Source organism: Misgurnus anguillicaudatus, chromosome 21 (assembly GCF_027580225.2).
Source record: "Misgurnus anguillicaudatus chromosome 21, ASM2758022v2, whole genome shotgun sequence".
NCBI lineage: Eukaryota > Metazoa > Chordata > Actinopteri > Cypriniformes > Cobitidae > Misgurnus > Misgurnus anguillicaudatus.
Window position 1 is genome coordinate 46718514 of NC_073357.2, and position 22817 is coordinate 46741330.

Sequence of the window (22817 nt, forward strand, 5' to 3'; positions counted from 1 at the left end):
AATAAGTGCCTGCTGCACACACGTCAAAACCGTTTATGATAAAAAAGACGTTTATGATCACAAAATACACGCAAGACACTCCCTTAACAGCAAACTCTCATTACGCATGAGATTATGTGAGTATCTGGCAAACGCGAACATCTTTTTTTATCACAAACCCTTTAGACGTGTCTGCAGCAGGCACTTATTTTGACAAAACATGTGATGCACACAGGTTCACTCGATGCGGCAAACACATATTTTGAAATGACGAACCACACACATGACGTGCTACTACTTACATGTTGTGACGAACTTTGCATCGTGCGCCCTCGACAAAAGAAGTCATCGGCCGCCATTGAAATTAAACGTAGGATAATGTATTACCCCAAGACCTACAAAAAGTATGTTGGAGCAAAACTCTAAGTGGCGGTTTCCCGGACAGGGATTAGAGTAGTCCTACACTAAAATAAAAGTAAGAGCTGTCCAAACTTAAAACAACTTGCACTGACATATCTTAAAATACACCAGTGCCCTTTGTTTTTCCTTAAAATGCACACAAGTAATGTTTTTAGTAAGGCATGTTTGTTAAAACTAGTTATATTTCCTAATTAAACTAAGGTCTAGTCCTGGCTTAATCTAAAAGCCTTATGCTGTGTTTACACCAGCCGCGGTAAAGGCGTGAAGCATGAGTGATTTCAATGTTAATTCAATGTGAAGACGCGTTGACGCGCGTCTGGAGGTCTCGCGGCGCGGATGAGGCGTTTGGCGAATTAAGCGCCTGGCGCGGTACGCGCGAATGGTGCTTTTTGTGCATTTTGCGTGTGACGCGAATTTGCGGTTGACGCCCGAGTTGAAAAATTTGAACTTTGGGGGAATTTCGCACCGCGTTAACCAATCAGGAGCCTGCTTGCTGCTCTGGCGGCAGCCCCGCCCGGAGTCACTCATTCAACATGAAGGATTGCTTGATATTGTCCGTGAGCAGTCACCCGGAGCTATACGACACAAGTTCTTATTTCTATGGAGGACACAGAAATAAAAAGGACCTCGCTTGGAAGAGTGTCAGTGAGGACATCGGGCAACCTGGTAAGTTGTAAAACACATTTCATTTTTGAGTCACGTGACGTTTATTGACCCGCACCGTTTATTTTCCTCCTAGTAAGGTTACCAAATACAAACTGGTAACTCTCTCGATAAATGTACAATCAACATCAGTCATCTTGCAAACAGACAACTGCATAGCACTTGCCCCTCCCACAAGAAGTGGAGTTTGCCTCTGACATGCGTTAAATGCTTTCTTTTTCCGCACGTCTACTTCGCTCTACACGCGCGAATGCATTCAAACTGTTCAAGCGGCGCGGTAGACGTGATTTTGACGCCTGAACACGGTTGGTGTAAACGCAGCATTAACGTTTTCGTTGGTGAGCGTGTCTGTGGTGCCCTGACAAATTGCGGCATTTCAAAATTGACACCTACTGTATAGCGCTGACAATGACAGGCAAGTGTGTTTTATTAAAAGTTGCTTTAAATATTTATTTCTATATAGCTACATTTTATTTGAAGCAATCTTTCTCTTGTTTTAATATCTTGCCCACAGATACCAAAACCAACGTCAATGGTAATACAGCTGATGTCTGAAACAACAACAGATCTTCTCAAACTCCCATTCATACCCCTATGCAACAAAAACGTGCCTATGTCCCAGTCTGAGAGATGTACAGATAGCTCTCAGCAGACATACCTTTGCATTCATACAGCCTCTATATTAAAGTGATACAACTGTGTCTCTCTTTCACATTTCCCAAGATACATTTTGATGACCCTGTCCTCACTTTACCCAACACAAAGTGTGCGCATGTGTTTGTATGTATATCAAACATCTTATTTGTCAGTTTAGTTAGTGTTTACGAAACAGCTGTGGAGGCAGATGGACACTCATTGAAAGGAAGGAAGTCATTTGAAATTGAGTGTGAGATGAAGACAGCAGTAGGAATTCATTGGCCAGCTAATCCTAAATGACATTTGCAACTCATTCACACCACATTGTGAATCCACACAAGCCCCTTTGCATGCACACATACAATTTATTCTGTCGGCACAAACTAATCCTTGAACAAACAGTTGTTATACTGTAGCAGTTCAGATTGTACATTAAGAAGGCCACAATACACTAAACCAGTGGTTCTCAAACTTTTTCGGTGTGTGGCCCGCTTTGTGTATGGTGGCCCTTGTGCCCTTCGTGGACATGTATGACATAAAACATAAAGTTTGAAAAGCAAACAAAACACATTACATTGTACAATGTAGTGCTGTTGGTTAATAGCCTATTTTTCTGAGTTTTAATTACAGAGAATTAAGATAAATTCACATATTTTATAAAATGTCATAAAACGGGGACCTCCTGCCACAATCTCGCGGCCCCTAGTTTGAGAACCACCGCACTAAACTATAAGAAACAATAGATGAAATTGGTCAACAATGATATTGAATGCTGCAAGCGGAGACTTTCACTCAATCTATTTAATCACTTCTATGATTAAAATAATTAAAGCTCACATAACACACACTGTTTCTGCATTTCTGATGTTAATCTGGAGTACCTATAGACTGTTTCAGCAGTAACAACATAAACATGTGGTTTTCATGGTCATCACGTAACTTTCGGTAAACTCTGCGAAGATTAAATAACAACAAAGTCATTTTAAAGTAGTTTATTTATATAACAAGCAAAATAAACATGTAGATTAGGTGAACCCAAAACATTTGTTATTTTCAAAGAGGTATTTGTTTAAAAGTTCAGTTTCAGCAACTAGTCAGACCATTAACCAAACAGAAACTGGAAGTAACATTCGGACCAGACGCTTATCGGGTAACCGCACATGCGCCTGATGAAACGGTTTATAGAGTAGTATTACATCCTTTATATCTCCAAAGAGTCTTTAGTTTAATCAGATTTATAAAAGAAAGATTAGCTTTACAGATTCTTTCCGATAACGTATGAAAAAATGAAGAAGGAGGAGTTACTACCGTGGGAGAAGCGACTGCGAGTCATGCAATAATACAACACTGTTTAACTTATGATTCACTACATGGCCGTGTCATTCGTATAATATGCACGCGCCTATTTCCAACATAACAGAAAAGTCTTTCTTACCACATGCAACTCATGACCCTGTTGGGACTTTTCAATGAAATCCAGCACATCAAACACACACGCGAAACTCTGCTGCTACCCGGATAAAAAACTATATCCATTGTTTTCATAAGGCTGGCTTTCTTCTCATTACATCCAAAAACACACTTCTTCATTCGTAAAATTAAACAAAGCTGTCGCGTGATGTGAATGTTTGTAAGTTCTAGCATCTCCCGCTGATTGACGGGTGGGCGGGGTTTTCAAGGGGAAGTGCCCATAAAAAGAAGTGATACGTATAGAAACCCCTTTAATGTCAGCTGGACCCGTAATCTGAAAAACTTTCCAAAACTTGTATGAACCCTGGCGAAGTGCATTCGGCACAGAAATACTCTGTAACACGTCCAACTGCTTTTTTGACACTTTGCCTACGTTTAGCATAAGAAAAAAAAACCTATACCTGTGTTAATAAGTCAGAATGCATGAAATACCATTGAACCACCCCTTCAAATAAATTGTCTCCATTACAGTTAGAGCCTTATATTACAGCAATATCACAAATGATAAAGTTCCAAGCTTTAAGTCCAATGATATACTAATAATAATATACTCTAATATAAATTACATAGATTTACTGCATTACCAAAGTTTTCAATGAATTACCTCACTAGTGCTGTTCACATTGATTGTATAGTTCAATACTATTCTTGCACAGATAACTTTGTCTCATCTGAGCCTTTTTTTACCAGAAACATCTGAGAATTTAAATAATATTTCAGCAATAAGTGAGAGGCAAATACCTGGATGGCAATTTCCTTATGTGTATGTACTGTAAAAAGTCCTATTGTCAATATTTAGGATGTAACATATATTAGAATTACATACAGTATGTAGTCCTTTGATGATTGACAGCTGCTTTCCTCTCTATATTCACAATATGTGAGCAAGCTGAGAAAACCCAGCTAAAGTCTTTTTTGTGTGATTTTCTACATAAAATCATCCTACATCATGTAATGAACATTCTGTGAAAATATAACCTTGATATCTTTAATATTAACTAAGGCGATGTCAAAATTATATTGACATTAAAGGTTGAAATCAAACTTTTATGCCTCTAATTTCATAATTAGATTATGAAACTTTAGCCTGGATTTCACAGACAGGGTCACATCATCCAGAAATACAGTTTTCTGTATACTCATCAACACAGCCCTGACACTGGCCTTAAATGTTGTCGTGGCTTATTTTCTCTTAAAATTGAAATGACACAAACCCAATTTAAGTTTTTAGATCTATAGCTTTTGTCATAGTTATTCAAAGATGTCACTGCAAGCTTTGCAAGCACTTGTGGGGCTGTTTTGAAATAAGCTTCTTGCATGGGTGCTTGTGTGCATCTCGTGACCCTCTCTCTCTCTCCTGCAGGTGAGATAAGACTGGAATTTGCCTATCCTCTAGAAGAGAAAGAACTATCACGAGCTGCCAATCCCCAAACCCCCTCCTCGGTCCCCACATCTTGGCATGAGACTGCAGCAAAGACGGGCACTCTCGAAGGATATCTCTGCAAATGAATGGATGTTATGGCTGTGAACACAGACTGCTGATGTTTGGGTTGAATGCATGAGTATGCTTGTTTCTGTCAGGCTGCTCTTTTGAGAGCAGGAGAGTTTCGTCAAATGGGACTGAGATTTTTTGCTGTATTGTTTAGTGTGTTCACAAACACACACACACAAACGTTCATATACCTTGAACTGCACAGTGTGTGGATGCCTTCAAGTATGAAAAGTTCAAAGTCGTCCCCTATGGTTTAGGTTACCAAGAAACTCTCTGACCTGGAAACTAACATATTTGTGGCTCCAACAGAAACATTAAAAATCTCAAATGATTACAACTACCATGTGTTCAGAAAAATAAACATAGAGGATATACTTTTTCCAATTGCAATTGAAATTGATTTCTTGAACACATGATACCAAATCTCACCACTGGGTGGCCAGGAGTTTCTTTCTACTTGAGTTTAAAGGTTCTGAGTGACATTTTTAAAGCAAATGTACCCTAGATTGAACAAAATCACTCTTGCATTCAAACTAATTCACTCCAAGGCCTGTCCAAAGCTCAGATAGAGAAGAATGACAGATTAACTATAACTATCTTTAAAGAGTGTCCTTTACCACATGCCAATGCAAGGAACTTTAGCTTCAAGGATATTTCAATTTGTATAGCATTTCAAATGAAAAGGTGTTAGAGTTAAGCTAAATCCTCTCATATCATATCATATGCACACTGTCACCATGATAAGGCCCAATCACATCCGGAAAACATGGAAATTGAGTTGGAGTGGGGTGGTGGATGTGAACTGAGATTTTTTTTGAAGGACTAAAGAGGTTAAGAGGTTGCATGAACACAATGCACACACAATGGGTTGTGTCTGGGGTTTGATTTGCTTGTTGAATAGACCCTAGGGTCATGCAATCTTGCTCCTGGGGGATGGGTGGTGATATCTACATGCTTGTCCTCATGCATCTAACTCCTTCCTTTTGATGACAGTTTGCCTTCGTTCACCTTGTAAACTGAGGAACAGAATAGGGGTGGGTCCCTAGTAGTAATCTAAAAGAGTTTGTATTAAGAACTATATCTTTTGATTGACAATTAGAATGCTCAAGAAATTGCAAACTACATTTCAGGTCCATTTTGTGACCGGAATACAACAATGTCCATTTGTAGGAATTATGTTTTCGGGAATAAGGTCACTAAATGGGACCCTGGTCAGTCTGACAGTGCAAAATGTATGCAAGTACCTCGAGGATAAATCCTAAACATGTCCTCACCTGTTACAGACTATTCTGACAGCAGGAAAACCAACCTGGCGCATAATGATACTGCCATATTTTATATCTATTTATATTCAACATTGCATTCAATCAGGTACAAAGATGCAGAGACTTAATAAAGATGCAATCTATTCATTAAAGCTGCAATTATTAAAAAGACATTAAATAGTGTGCTCAATAAATCTGTCCATGTGGAATCATTAACTTGACATCCTAAGTATGTGATGAGATAATAATTTGTACTGATATTAATTGTCAAAACAGAAACCTGTACTTGATACTAATTCAAGTCAGTAACCTGATTTCAACTGTTAATTTACACTAGTATAATTTGTGTAAATTATTGGCAACAATACATAAGACATTCAACACTAAAACTTTCAAGGTAATTTTTACAACTGAACTTTTATGCAACATTTTAATATAAATTATATATTATGATATAAATGCCTCTTATATTGTCTTTTATATACACCTGGCATGAAATAACATCATAAACAAAAAAATAATATTTACTGACTTTAAAATAACTAATAATGAATGGCTAGTACTATGAAAACTATAAAAATGTATCTCTTTTTTGGTAATATATTTAAAAGAAGCATCCTACAAGTTTCAACACGCAGATGGTACACTTAAATGCATTGGGAGAAAGCGCTGCATACTTTTGCGCTTTAATACAGTAAAACTAAATGTATCTGATTGCATTTAACACACCATAGAATATTTGAAGAGAACATCGAAATTGAAAATATACTAGACTAGTATTTAAAGATTATTTGTTCATATATAAAAAGAAAATCAAAATGGTCACGTCGTTATTAAAAAACCTCTGTTTATAAAGTTTATAAGGCGCGTGTGTCTCGGATTACGGATCACAGAGTAACAAATACAGAACAAGTGTAATACATTTTACTTAGCTACGACATGCATGATAACTAAAAAAAGAATTACACTTACCGCAGACTCCGACTTCTGGATCTCTGTGCATAGAGTTAGGAAAAGTAACACCGCGCCGAGACACTTTAAGTTCATACTTATTTTTAAAAAATCTGGCCTCTCAACATTGACAGTTACAACTATGAACACTCGTTGAACTTCTCATATTCCTCCCTTAACCTAATTGGTGAACCATGCAGCTTATTTTTTGCAAATCAAACAGGGGGATTCTTGTAAAGTATCAAAGCTGTCCAGTGCGGGAGCGCACGCAGTAATGCAATTCACTTTACTGAATCCCCTTAACCTGCTCAACACAGACTGCTTCATATCACTCCGCCCATCACCAGTGTAGATCCAATGCATTAAGAGAACATTTTTAAGATTTAAAGTTTTCCTTAAAAGTCTCGAAGTCTTAATTGTATGGACAAAGTTTTAAAAATGTATAATTGACAGTTTTATCACATAGGTCCTTTTTATTTTATACTTCAGTTTTGGTAAGCACGATATGGCGGAGGTAACGTTTGACGTATCACAGACTGATCAATATCTAAAATATTTTCCAGTTAAGTGTTGTTCTCGAGGAAATAATTAAACAGAGGGATGTAAATAAGACAGTTTATATTCATCTAATGTCACCTTATAATTTTACATTTTCTGCCTCAAATTATCGGTTTTCAAAAATATATGAGAAAGAACAGGCTACAACAAAGTTTACTCTAAAGATTTCCTTATTGGTATATTTTATCAAAACACTAGTAAACTAGCACAGCAATTGTAATAATGACTATATTGTTAACAATTAAAAATGAATAATTTTATTTATATAAACTATAAACAAGTATATGTTACGTGGACAGGTTATTTTCTTTTTTATGTTTTTTTCTGTCTCAGACATACTACTACTGTGATTTAGCTCACACGAGTTTAAACTGTTTACTGATCAGATAATGTTCATAGGCAAGAGCGTGAGGCAAGCATGATTGACAGTTGGAAGTCCCGCCTCTTCTCGCTGCACCAGCGCACTTGCATCGGTGCACGAATTGACTCAGCCGAGGATCGAGAGTTTCCACGCTTCCAAGTTTTTGTGAGTGAACGTCTCTTTTTCTAAGGACAATCGCCCGTCAAACTTTGTGCAATAAGTGTAGCATGTACAAAGTAACAGTTGCATCGTTTGATTAACTGTTTTTCTTATCTAACGTTATGCCTTTCCTCAGAAGTGGACGAACCGCTCACCGGATTCTCAAATGAATAGATCTGAAACCATTAACCGAGGTTTACCGTGAAGAGAGGAGGATAAATATCTGCTTGTTCCTCAAAGCTTGCAAAATGAAGCTTTGGTAAGTAGGCTATATTCGTATTTAGATATGCATTTTATTAAGCGCAATTGCCTTTACGCAAGATGGTTAGTCAGTAAACTGTCAGTTTTAGTCAAGCGAGTTTAATAAAGCGGTTTCTTTCGAGTTGATATGATTGGTTTTGTCATCTCTTTTTACAGGAGTTGTGTGTTAGCTGTCTTGTTTGCAGGATCTTCATACGGGGTAAGTGCGCCATCATTATTATCCATATTAACGTTACACTGTTGCTCTAGTTTTCACATTCATTAGGCTACATTTTTACCTGCAGTGCATTTTGAAATGAAACTACAAGATGGTTAATAATGTACATAAAATACTTCATGTTTTGGAAACAGATTTGTGTTATAAAGGCATTTGTGTGTCACTTTAGACGATTTTATTTTAGCCATGTAGGCTAGACGTTTTTTTAAACTGCTTGTGTGCCTTGTTAAAATATCCGCGTAAACGTGCCAGGGGATTACAATTACTAGATTTCAATAATATGTCATATTTTTCCGAAATCTTTATCGTTTGCTTTATATGTTTAGTGTCTTGGTCCACTCATCACCAAACTTTAAAAATACGCCCCTCCTTCTGCTTAATATGCAATGACCTCGTTTCTTAGACACACCTATCACCGACACCTACTACAACTACCCACCTATTACAACCATATTGATTCTTACTATTGTATTGTGGTGTATTACGTTTAGACTGTCATGATTTATGTCAGTTTAAAAAGATAATCAAATGTTTTAATCTTATTTTTTGTGGTTATTATGCACGCTTTAGGGTAACAATTGTAGTATAAACTTTTGAAATTAATTATTGTAAAACCAGCTAAGTAGTTGAATACAGGCTAATCTCAAGACTAAAGATGAGTCCTAAGTAAAGTTGCAATGCAGGTCAGAGAAAATGATATGATAATCATTTGTAAAAAATAAACAGACTATATAATAGGTAATTTAAATGTTTTATAATATGGGATTACATGGGCCAGAAAGAGCAGAAGCTTGACATTAGATAAAATCTAGGGGTTAAAAACTTGAGCATTAGCATGCTGGGCTGAAGGAGACACTGGAGGGTAGTGGCTAGAGTTGACACGAGCAGCCTAAATAATAAATAGTAATCAGTGCAGGGCTGTTATTCCTCATTCTGCTGAGCACTTGCCGTTACATGGTCCACAATGGTGAGCAGGTCATCTAGAACAGTGGTTTTCAAACTGGGGGCCGGGCCCCCAGGGGTGCTGCGAGATGGTGCCAGGGGGCCCCCAGTTTTATGACATTTTATAAAATACATTCATTTATCATGAATTCTGTGTAATTAAACCTAAAAAATAATAAGCCAACTAACCAACAGCACTACTAGGTATAATTTTATATATTTTGTTTAATTAAAATATTACATTTTAAAACTGTTTTTGTCATAAATTTTCTTTCGGGGGCCGAGAAAAAATGCATTGTACACAAGGGGGGCCGCACACTGAAAAAGTTTGGGAACCACTGATCTAGAAGTTAACTTTAGAAAAAGTTAAAGTTTTGTATGAGAATGAGATTTGGCTGCATAGAAAGGTTTTTGTGTGAACATTATTATTTGTCATTCCAGCTTCTTATCATTCCAGAGTGGCCCTAAAAATGTCAGGATATGTGATACTGTTAAGACTGTAGGCACGAATTTCAGATGAATTTTCAGAAGAAAATGACAGTGTTGAATGAAACGGTGTGAAGACCAAAAGGCGAAGCACCGATCTTTGTGGAGATCTTACATGAATACGTTTACTTGGGTTCAGATTCAGACCTTACAATATCTTTGCAGTCACACTTAGGGTTTAAAAATTATTTTTTTCACTTACCAGCCAATTTGGCTACAAACGTTTTAAGTTACCGGCCATTCAGAATTTCTACAAGCCAAAAAATAAAGGAAATAACCAGATTAAAACTGTCATCCTGCTATCTCATCCCTTCATCCTTGGCAAAAATGTCTTTAGGTAAGCAAATCAACACAGTAGAATGAACATCAAATTCAGCATCAAATAAATTATATTACTTATATTAAATAGATTTTTTTATTTAATCTTAAAGGGATAGTTCACACAAATTTTTTTTTTTTTCTGATGAACACAAAAGAAGATATTTTGATAAATGATGGTAAGCACACAGCTGATTGTAACCATTGACTTCCATTGTATTTGTTTTTCCTACTATGGAAGTCAATGGTTACAATCAGCTGTGTGCTTTCCCTCATTTATCAAAATATATTTTTTGTGTTCATCAAAAAAATTCATACAGGTTTAGAACAACATAAAAATGAGAAAATGTTGACAGAATTTTAATTTTTTGGGTGAAGTATCCCTTTAACGCTGTACCAGTCTTTTTTTTTACTGGACTTGGTTATTGTCTGTACTATATGAAACATAATATTTAAAGTGTTTTTCATAACTGTTAATTAGTTTTAAAACTCGGAGAGCTGTCCTTTCTGCGTAGTGCTTATAAATATCAGTGGTGACGTTTTGTTTTAATAAGCATGTCACTGAAAAATAAGTCATCAAGAGTCCCAATGTAGTGAGCCAGTCACTGCGTCCAAAATCACCTACTTCCAGCCTATATAGTAAAGCAGTACTTTACCTACTAAATGTCTACTATAGTATTTGGACGCTGCAAGTATGCTTACCAGCACCCGAGCCCTATACGCTATACTGATTTATGACCTAGGCAGATAGGGAACTAATTGAGGCACGCGGATAGATGAGCGATTCACACCCAGTTTGCCACATGGTATTAAAACCTCTGCTCTTCTTGGTCTCCTTGGTTGTTTGGGGTGGTTAGTAATCCCAACCTAAAAATACTATGCGCTAAAACTGTGCAGATTTGGCCTTTCATGAGCTTTACCAAGAAATTAACGTTTAAACATAATTTATAAAAAGTAACCGCCAAATTAGCTAGTGATTTGACAAAATTACCTGCCACAGGCTGATTTTTTACCCACATTTGGCAGGTTGGCGCATGTTCATTTCAAACCCTGCTCACATTACGAAAATGTTTAAGAAATAGGGTAACCTTTGTGTCATGTGGCGCAAGCTATAACATCTTCTGGTCAAATTTCTTTTCTTAAACACAGGTGAGGACATCACCTTAACTCAGACTATGCGGACTTAGACTGAGCTTGTCGAGGGTCAGACCTCCAACATCATTTAGATAAAGTCTTGATGGGGTCATGACAGAGGTCAGGGTCTTAGATGAATGGTTTTACCAACCTTTTCTTTCTAAGGGCAAGAACAATCAAGCTTTATTGCAGAGTGCTGATATTTGATGGCAGTGATAAGCTTCTACATGGATTTTAAAGCGTTAATTGGCTCAAATTCTTTAACTGGATTAAGAGGATCCAGGTAATACAAAGAGACAGGTTTTAGCAAATTGGTAAAAGTAAGATCTCAAGGTTCTGGTCAAGACTTTGGAAACTTTGTAAAGTGAATGATGCAAATACCTTTCCATGTAATCCTATTACCTTATAAAATGTGGGTGCTGTTACGAGGGTCAGAAATTATGGGGGGCCTGGGGCAAAAACATGAAAGTGACCAAAATAACCCCATATTTTGTCATGTCATGTAATTCATAAGTTTCTTTTTAAGGTCTAGCATAACATAATATTGCATAAAATAGAAGTCAATGACAAATGCTTGATTTACAGATTGCCAGTTTGTTGATAAATTGATAGTATTTGTCTGATAAATTAAATATACCTTGAAATTATAACATTATGGTTAGAAACATTAGCCTGGTCCAACCAGACTCTCGTACATTCATTTCATTTGTACAGAGAGTCTGGCCACGCTCCATTGCAAAGCATTATTTCCGTTGAGGAGGGTCCTCTGTTGAAGTTTAAAACTATTGGATCTGCCCAGAGTCCCTCAGGATCTGCCATAGGCAAACGCTAACGTGGGGTCGTGACGTATATCATGCACCGAAACAACAAGTCAGAATAATCAGACAAACAAAACTTAGCAAACCTGGTTCTCGCTCCGGCTTTAACTTCTGTATATTCGGCAGTTTTGCAACAACGGACCGAATAGCTTTTCTCACGTCTTTCTCCGCTACCATTACTGAACTACAACTCAAACTGACGCACGACCTCAACGTCATCGTTCTTAGCCACCCCATCTGTTCGCTGATCGGACCTGCAGATTTTTGCAGGAGAAAACTAAACTCTACAAAGCCGTCCCAGATGTAGTACTGAAGCGAAATGAAAATTAAGCGGGAGCACGTAGGAGGGCGAAGCCAGGCTAGAAACATACCCTCATTATGGGAATAAATCCCAGATATTTCTGACCCTGATACTATACAGTGTGTGAAACCTTTTGGCATGTGAAAATCACATTGTATATCTAAGATGGAAAAAATCAAATATGTAATCTGAAGTATGTTTAAATCCATCTTTAAATTTAACATACCCACTGATAAACCATGTCATCTTTGCATCTGTTGCAGTTCTTATCTAGAACCACTTGGCAGTCTTTTATTGTCCACTAAACAAATGTTCTTGCAATGACTGCATATTATATTCACGTGCATCTTTATTATTAAAAAATAATCAAGTTTATGAACATTCATCTGCAAACAGATTTTCTGCAAAGCAGAAAATAACACCTGTTATAACCCAAGTGTCACACTTGGTGTCATTTAAGCCTGATATTATCTAAATCAGACTGATAGTGTTTGTAAGTGTCTACAGGTATGTAGTTTGAGATGACTTTGTTGGACTTCTTACAGTACTTGTTAGGAACAGTAATGATGGAAGAGACTTTTTGATGTGCTCATAGCCCATCTTGAAAGAAACCACAACGGAAATATTTGGTTGATAACTCTACCTTTCATACACCAGAGAGAGAGAGAGAGAGAGAGATAAAGAGATAAAGTGGTTTATGTGATCTAAAAAACATGATTACGTATTACAGCAGTTTTGCTGTAGGGGTTTGATGCAGCACTGTGTTCTGCAGATAGTTATACTGTAGATAATGTTTCAGTATTTTAACAATGCCAGAAGCAATGAATTCCAATAACAAGTTGCACATACAGGGCTCCAGACTGCCCCCAAATGTGGGCATTTTGGCACCAAAATTTGAGAGTGTGCCACTGAATTTTACATCCAGTTGCACATGTGTGACCAGTAAATTTGACCTTTTTTTGTGATGTGACACTGAATTTGAAAACAGCACATTGTACTTTCTGTATCTATCATTAAAGTATTTATTAGTAATACAGTGGAAATTAGTAGAAATGTAAATATTTGGATAGCATGTTGATTAACAGTTTGTGCCCCTAAATTTTCTGGTTGCGCCCCTAAAATTTTCAGTTGGGGGCCACCGTGCTCCTAGTGAAAAAAGTTAGTCTGGAGCCCTGACATAGTATAAGCCATTATGTACATTTAAAATTCCCTAAACTTTATGAAAATGAATCATTAATCATTATCGGGTTAATTCTCGTAAGAATAGACACAAACAGACCTGTGTCAAGCATTAAAGTTAAAATATCTAAATCAGTTTTTGATAAATTGGCAAGGAAGAAGGGAGAGACTGTAAAAACCACATAAAAATGAGCATGGCTACCCCTTATTGTCGTTCAGTTCTCAAACTTTCCCAAGGGAATATCTCTTGGAAACCAAACTGTTTGCATCCGAGTATTTATTTTATTGTTATCACAAAGAACACCCCTTACTTCCTCCCCCATTAAAAATTCCTGGACTGCTTGGTAGAACTTGTTGAAAGTTTTCTTCCTTGCTGCAGGTGTCGCTTTCTAGAACATTCCTTTAGGTTAGACCAAGGCACACACTGATTGCTTTGTGATTTGTTAGTGCCACTCCCTGAACCTACCCCAGGGCACCAGGGCAATTCTGTACGTCCCCTCCATCCGTTGAAACCTTCAACACCAGGTACTAATGTTTATGACACTTCATCCGATATTTTGTTAAGTGTATTGAGATAGATGAGCTGTCGTGATGTTGAGCTTGATAAGGTAATCTACATCCTTCTTTCATTATAAACAAAATAAAATATTTACAGAAGCTCTACAGTTAGGAAATTCCACCTATACAGTCATCTATACATTTTCAATCTTCCTGTACTTAAGACTAAACCTAAATATCTGGGGGGCGTCTTGTTTAGTTAACTTTCCAGCTGGCTTCATCTCCCCCTCATCAGATCGAGTACAGTTACAGAGGGGACCAGTTAGAGAGGAAGTTAAGTTAATCTCAATGTCACTGAAGATTTACTTCTTACATGGCCTCATTTTAACGGTAAAGAGGCTTGTGATTGCACATGATACCACTTACTGTAGATCTGCACTTGTTGTAAAACACTGTTCTCACGGGATGAAGAGCAGATCTGCCATATATGTATTTGTGTGTAGTGCACACAATTTAAATTAAACCCCAAAGCAATTAAAAACAGATTTCTGTGTGTTTGTGTCTGTTTCAGCATGTGTGTGGCCCAGTAATTGACTTTTAACAACAGCAACATATAGAGTCTCCTGCCAGGCTCTCCTATTATGATCTGCAGTTAATCAATATAACCTGAATATAAATCACAACATGCTACTGCAGTTGCGCCGTTAATGATAGTTTAACAACAGTTTTAAAGACCTCCATCATTGCTCTCCCTCCAGTAGTTTGACACATTTGTGTCTATTGCATTGGCTTTGATTTTTCAGTACTGACAATCCACACTTTCATATTGCTGTCATAGTGACAAAAAAGCGCTAATCCTAATTTGATAAATACCAGCGATGTAAAGATGAAAAGTGTTGACAGGCGTCTTCACAGCTGATTTGAGGCCAGTGACTTTTTTTTCTTGCCATCAGCTCCGCACGTATGATCTGTTCTCTGAGATCCATGTTCGCGCTTGTTCAAACAGAAGGTCAAGGGTTACGCTGCAGAACAGGGTGAGAACGTGCGGAGAGGACATCTTAACATTCTTTCCATCACTCTTGGCATTATCACATATTTTTAGAAAAAGAAAGCGGGGGATGAAAACAGGAGAACCAATACTAAATGTTTAAATTGTAAGGCTTGTTGAAATGAATGAGCAATAGTACTAGATAAATAAAGTGCATAGAAAATCAAAATCGCACCTGACATGGTGAACCAAAGAGAGGATGAAGGTTGTATTGATTAAGAAGAATAGAAATTCCCTTTAGGGTTTAAGAAGAAGAGGGGCCCACTTTTGCCCCATAGGGACTGTATAGGTTTAAGTTGTTTTAGTTCATTGTTTGTTCCTTGTCTTACACCATCTACATGTTACTAGCCTGGAGCTGTATTTACTCTATGCTTTGAAATGGATTAGTGTCATTTTCTTATCATTTGTTTTCGGTTGTCCTGCCTTTACCCATTCCTTCAATTCCATCATGTACCCCACCCTTCTCTGTCATCGTTGTAACGCTAACCAAAAATTGCCCCGCCTAGGGCAAAACCCCAATGCATGCATTTATTGGTTGGTCTATAGATAAATTTCAGAGTCTTGTATAGACATGTAAGTATGTAAATATATAATTGAGTACTTACAGTAAGTATAAGTATAGTCACTGAGTAAGCAAGTAAATACAGTATTGTGTATATGAGTATCTATGTAATTAATGCATCCTGCCCCGCCGTTACTACAGTAGGTGTTGAAAGCCTGTTATTGAAGTCTATCTCTTGCATTTGCCGTCTTTTCTCTTTTCACAGACCTACTTCATTCTTTCTTTTCCGTGTTAATATAATATACAGTATCTTTTTGATTAATTTACCTCAATCTTTTCTTATAATGTGCCTGTCTATGAGTTACAGTATGTGCACCATTTTCAGTTTATTGCCAAGAGGTTGATGTGTGAGCTTTGTTTGATCATGAGCCGTCTGCGTCTGGGGCGGCTTTGCAATGACACGAAATAAAACAGGCACAAGCATTTTTTACAATAGGGCTTTCTTTCTCTTAGTTTTTATCTCATTAACCACCCTTTTTGTCGACAGTACGATCAAGTACTATCATGTGTAAAGCACTTAAAATATGTGTGTCACGTTATTACATTAGAGCTCATTTTAGTGGTAATATGTATTGCTCTAAGCATTCTGAATTTCAGTGCGCTCCATAGCTTGTGGATGTTAAGGTGGAATGAAATATGTTAGACGTAAGCCTCTTTCCCGATCTTAGGCCCCGGAGCTAGACATTCCCATGATGGCATTTTCAAATCCATGACAGGAGCAGGCCCCAGCTTAGTCTCCAACCGTTATAAGCAGCTGAACTCCCTCACCTGTACAAACTCGCCGTAACCCCCTGCGTACAGCAGTTAACACGCCCGACGCCTGTGATCTCTTGCATCATTATCACCAGCTCAAAAACTCCTTTCTGTTTCTTATTCTGTACATACATGGTTAATCTTAAGATTCGTTATAGTTCTTTATCGTTTCGAGAGGAACCAACATTTACTTTTCTACTTTTTATTTCTCATGCAGCTTCTGTCTGCAAGGATGAATGTACCTCATTACTCTCTCCATGACCTTTTTACCTGTCTCAGCTGTTTGTTCCCTCTACCGCAGGGCGGGTTTTAAAGCAGATCTTACAGGCTTCTATTTTAAACCTGTTAAAGACAATGGTAGTGTACATTAATCATAATAATGTGGTGATATATTTACCTCTGTGGGGAGAGGTTGAAAGAGAAAGAAAGTGAGTGAATAACTTGTGGTGGTCTTCACAGTTAAAAATTCATAGATATTAATGGCTGGTGGGCAAAGGTGAAGTTTTCGGCTCACTGGTTGGCTAAGTTTTAATTCAAGTCATTATGTCTCACTGTGTTTTACAACTAAATGTGGTTTGTGGTTTCAATTAATGGCTGTGGCTAGTACTTCATTAGTAAAGAGACTTCGTCTGTCCGGGACCGTCAGGTCACAGCACATTTTGTGTCAGTAACTAACATAATATGGACAACAACTTTTTTCCGGCTTAATCTTTGACCAATAAACTTGGAAGCATTTTGTCATATTTTGTATAGGTACAGCAACATGCAACTTATAAACATAAACACAACGTTAAATGTGCATGAATACCTTTGTTTATACTTATTAATAATAAACACACTCCCATCCTCCTGTGCTGCAACTTATTAACTCATTCTTTGTTTGACTCTGAATTCCGGCAGTCTGGGAGAACGTATATAAACAATCTGTGTTCATTTATTAACATCCCGCTTTGAACACATCCTCAAAGATCAGCTTTTTTATTTAACTTACATGCTTTTTCAGGTAGCTATGAATACTGTAAGTGCATACTTGACTAACATTTCATTTCAGTACAGATGACCAAAGAGAAATTTTTTACTCTAATTAGAGTATACATACAGTCAAACCAAAAATTATTCAGCCACATATAATTTTTGATATTTTTTACTAGTGGGTCCAGGACACTATAGTCAATTGAGAATAGCAAATTCAAGTAAACTGTGCCATTATACCTAAAAATTCTTTATACAATGGACTACCAGTAAAATGTATTAATGTTAATAAATGTTTTTACACCACAGAATAAACAAGCATTACTTGGTAATTGGTTGATCTAAATTGGTATTATCTAATTGTGTACTTAGAGTACACTTAACAGCTGACAGCTATTCAACCTAATTAATTTGTGAGACAGTCTAAAAAAGAGTGAAAGGCAGTGAAATATCAAACAAGTTATCATATTTTATTAACATTGTCTCAGCCAATGTATAGCGAATAAACTGTGATAATGTGAGAAATGTTAAATGTTTTTAACAGATACCTCTAACGAAAATAGCTGCGTGATGAAGTGAAACTAAAGGGTTAATAAACACAGGCTGAAGCAGATTTGTAGAATGTCTGGCGAACGATGATAGATAGCGCAAAGATTGTAAAAACTAATTATTTCCCACTACTAATTACATTATCTTAAAGCAGTGTAACTACTGTAGCATGTAAATAATGCACATCAATAACGTGAGCAAGAGCGCTCAACAATCAGCAACCGGGTTGCTCAAACAACAAAAATCACCAGCTAACTTACTTTAAATTTGCAAGAACTATAGACTTATACAATAACAGGGTTAAATAAACCCAAAACATAAGTCCACTTACAGTTTTCACGGACACGCGTTTTATCAACTGGCTATCCTCCAGACAGTTGACGGACCATTTTGGTCGTGTGGCACAGGTGCACACTCGCGGAGTGAAGCGTGTCCGCACTATTCGCCAAGATGTTTTATCAACTGGCTACTAGTTATCCTCTAGACAGTGACGGAGCACGTCTTTCTCTAATTTGGCCGTGTGGCGCGCGTGCCCGCTCGCGGTGTGAAGCGCGTCCGCGCTATTCTCTGAGATGCACTTGACGGCCTTTTGTGCCTTTATTTTTTTGGACAACCTAGTTAAGGCGGTAGGGTTTCCCAGCTTAGGCGGGCCGCCCGAACTGCAAAGTTCTGCGGAAACCCTGAGAGGTGTATACTAGGAGGCAGAAAGTTGCCCTGCTGTTAAAACAACCTTCATGTCAAGAGTGCACCTATGCCTTAAAAGCCAGCTCACTAGAACCACAAAGAGCGTTGATCCCAAAATTGCCAGAGTCCTTTATTTTGTGAATACAAACACAGCCTGGAATTGATCCATGATCACTTCTGGGATGGGGAAATAGTTGCGGTAAAATTTCCCAGTCCTGTGTGAACAAAAGGCAGTAACAATGCTGTAATGACGACACATGCACCGTGTTAGCTTAATAGAACGGTCCTCAATGCCCTAGTTTATGAACAAAATAGTAGAAAATTCACGCACATTGTTTTTTAAGAGAGAAATAGCAGATAATAAGCAAACTTAAGATGATGTGGATCTGCCAAGTGCATGATTACAGTTACATTACACATCACTTGTATTTACAGGATCTTTACCAGGTGTGTGGCACTGTAAATAAACCAAAATGAAATGGTCCCAGGACAAATCCCGGACACATTATCTGTGTATTTTCTGGAATTTTTATATGAAAAGGGCTTAATTTAGAGACAGGGCAAGTGTACTTGCGCACAGTATTTTCCATCATGTTGTAAACGTTTTTTTTTCTGATTTGTTAGCCCTGCTTGAACCTGACATGGGAGGACATGATCTAGTTAATATAGGAAATATATAACAAAATGCTTGCATTGGTAATTAATGCCTTTCAGCCTGGTCAACCATTATGGAACTTCAAGCAAACCAGACCTTCATTGTTGTAAACCATTAAGCTCTTGCTTAAGCAATGCTCAGATATAATTTGGTTTCCCAGTGGAAGATGGATGCCCAAAAACAAGTGCTGGTTTCTCGTGTTTATGGTGAAAAAAGGGCTTCATATTTCTAACACCGTTTGCACATGGGATTTAGCAGACGTCCAACCGATGCCCTCTGTTTTAACTTAGATTGAGTCTAATGGTTCCCTGGTGTGGCTTCAAAGCCTCAAATTTTGACCTGATGCTGAGTGGTGGTTTCCTTTAGTGGTCATAGCAGGTGGTCCGGACATTTCCTTTAAACAATATTCGATCAAGCCAGCTGTACATCTTTGTTCTCACAGATATTTAAATGATTTAGGAATTTTGAGAGCAAATAGTTTCAACACTTGTTTCAAGACATGTATACATAAAACTGACAATACTCTTGAGAATTAATAAACATAAGCATGTTTGGTACCAACAGTGCAGATTTTTACCAAAAACAGGAAACGTGTATCTCTCCCTTCTAAGGCCATTGTACATGCATCTCCCCCACTGTATATACATAAACACTACTTACAGTGCATTACAAGGTATACATTTTATCACTATGTGTGTTCCCTGGGATCAAACCCATGACATGTTGCACTCTTAATGTAATGCTTTTCCAGCTGAGCTACATAAACACCACAGTTATAATTAGTTATTTTATGTGTGCATGAAAAAAATTGAGTAGTAAATTCAATAAAAAAATATGCTGTCAAAAATGTGTTTGACGTATGTCTATACAGTACCTTTACATCTGGAATGCATACATACGTAGTACATTTACAATCCCGCATGTTTGGACAGTTAAGCAAACATCGGAAAGTAATACATCACTCTCCATGTCTTTGTTTATATACTGTATTTCATCTTTTGTGAACCCACATGCGCTAGAACATGCCGAAATGTTTTTATAAACTCTGCGTGGGATCTTAAAAAATGCAAAAGGCTAACATGCTTTTTTCATACATGTAAACTTTGAGTTTAAGCTGGTGCGATTTTCTGTGTTGTAAATCAAAATCCTTAATTCTACATCGCCTACAGCGATAACCGCTTCAAACGATTGGATAGTGTTTTTCCGGCAAATTGCACTCGTTCTATCTTTTACGTATACCTACAACAGGAGCTCAATGTGAGTTCATTAGCGCGTTTGAAATATAAGAAAATATTGTCTTTTCAAGAAAAGCATATAAAAGCTGACCAAGGTCATCTCCCAATGGAGTTTAAAGAAACAGGCTTTCATAGTACCACAAACTGAGATCACACCAAACCCCCGCAGGCCCAAATCAGTGGTCTCATGTCTTCAACTACGGTACCCTTCCCCTAGTCATACTCATCTTTTCTTTGACACGGCCCTGTTAAATTGCTCCAGCTTTCAAGTGCGTATTCACACTAGCCGGCAACGTTTTTCTACATTACTTTGGTTTATCCGAAAGGGAACATATGGAGAGTGGACTCAGGCCTTGGCCAAACTCCTACCTTTTCCTTCTTCTGGTAAATAGCTTTAACTTAATCCCACTTAAATTTGGAGAATGTACATCATGGTGGACAGTTTATTCCCCTGAATGCCTGTCTGTCTTAACCCATCCGTTTATTTAGTCTTTCTATTTAGAAGGTATTGTGTAGTATGTTGAACATGACATTACTACTGTAGTTGACAATATTAGACCCACTATATCACTGTCTGTCTTCTGTTGTTCCCAAATTAACACCCTATTATTGTAGGTAGTATTAACATTCTGTATCACATTCTAGTAGTTCTTTTATGTTGTTTGGATAGATGGATGGATATTTATAGGGTCTCATGTCTGTGTGTGCGTTGCCCTGGGAGCAGGGAAGAGTCTCCACAGACACTGTCTAGCTGAAATAAGCTTCTACTGAATTTAGGGATTGGCACTGAAGGAGTTTAGATATCAGTTTATTGATAGCAACATGTATTTGTGTAACATGTATTGGCCAAAGCCCCTTTATGTGTGTTACCAGGGAATCAAACCCACAACTTTATTTTATTCTAAGGAAATTACATTCTTGTAAGATAATCTTCCATGCTTCATTCCATGGCATCACTATCAGGTTTGTTTATCTTACGTTTTTTTATTTTAAATGCTGGTACTGAAATGTGTCCAAAAACCTTAAAATGTTGTTTTGTCAAAACAAGCTGGTATATGTTTGTGAAATGTGCCCTTTAAACAGATCTTTATCGTAATATTCAATTCAATTTTATTTATATAGCGCTTTTCACAATTGTTGAAAAGCAGCTTTACATGAATAGATGTAGGGGAAAACAAAGTAATCGATAGATCATATAAGAAGTATAATACAGCGGCTAAGAATAAATCGTACAAGCGAGCGTGGTAATAATGTATCGTATACAGTAAAGTGCTAAGTTAACCCAATGTTGGCTGACTCTCCCGGGGATAAAGAACCCCTAGGAGAAAAACCCTGTATGAAAACTCCTAGGAGGAGAAAAACCCTTGAGAGAGATACATACAGTATATATTTATATATATAAACACGATAAGAATATGAAACGGGTAAAGTGGAAAGCTGTTTAACACATGTTAACAGATGTTAATTAGATTCAACAGGATTTGTTGTAAATATAATTTAATGTGGTTGCTAAATTAGGAAATGAGTTATGAGAAACAACAGCCATGCACATCCACACAAAACACATTGATAAATACTGAAGGGGGGCTATTTTTTGAAGTGCTTCAAAAGCTCTGTTCTCTATTTAAGGCGAACTAGTGTCCACTTACTTCTGCTTCCCTGTAATAGATAAACTGGACTGAGCCAGCAGACACTCTGAGCTACTGTTTCACTTGGCCATCTTTACTTTGCTTGACCTCTGCACTCCTTAACATCATTTTCCTTCCTTAAACATGCTTCTCTGCCCTCTGAAGATCTCTGCGGGTTGGTATGTCTCTGTCACTCAAACCAGCTTTGGTATGATAATATATATGTTTTTTATTTCATTTTATGCTCATGCTAGTGGATGCAAAAATACTAGGGAGCAATACAGTACCAATAGCATTAAGACAGTATGAAAAACGTTTGCGTGCATGAACGGGTGTTTATATAGCATGGAATGCCTGAAAGAGTCGCCTGTGTCATGCCCACTGACTATCCGTTGTCAAAAATCAGATAATCGTAAAAGTAAACAGCTTTTCTTTAAATGTCATCCAGTACAACGAACCAATGAAAACATTCTTGAATCGCAGATTTATTCTTCTCCATCTTTTGTGAACATAAGCACATACAAACACATGTATGTTGGCACGCTAGCACAGGTTCATGGCTGATGAGTGATGATTAGTTATGTGATGGGGGCTTCACTGTGCAAAGACTCTTTTAGGCGAGG

General features: G+C 37.5%; 2 protein-coding genes across 2 annotated transcripts in view; one reads left to right on the top strand and one right to left on the bottom strand.

The window, feature by feature from the left end:
• Positions 1–7175, bottom strand: part of col4a5 (collagen, type IV, alpha 5 (Alport syndrome)) — a 48939-nt gene extending 41764 nt beyond the window's left edge. The window contains exon 1 of the mRNA XM_073858837.1: positions 6898–7175. Coding sequence (XP_073714938.1) covers positions 6898–6972 — 75 coding nt within the window. The 5' untranslated portion in view covers positions 6973–7175. The remainder of the gene's footprint in view (positions 1–6897) is intronic.
• A 657-nt stretch (positions 7176–7832) lies between these two features.
• The window catches only part of col4a6 (collagen, type IV, alpha 6), a 79727-nt gene continuing 64742 nt past the window's right edge, over positions 7833–22817 (top strand). Inside the window, exons 1-3 of the mRNA XM_073858838.1 lie at positions 7833–7960; positions 8091–8213; positions 8372–8414. Coding sequence (XP_073714939.1) covers positions 8203–8213; positions 8372–8414 — 54 coding nt within the window. The 5' untranslated portion in view covers positions 7833–7960; positions 8091–8202. The remainder of the gene's footprint in view (positions 7961–8090; positions 8214–8371; positions 8415–22817) is intronic.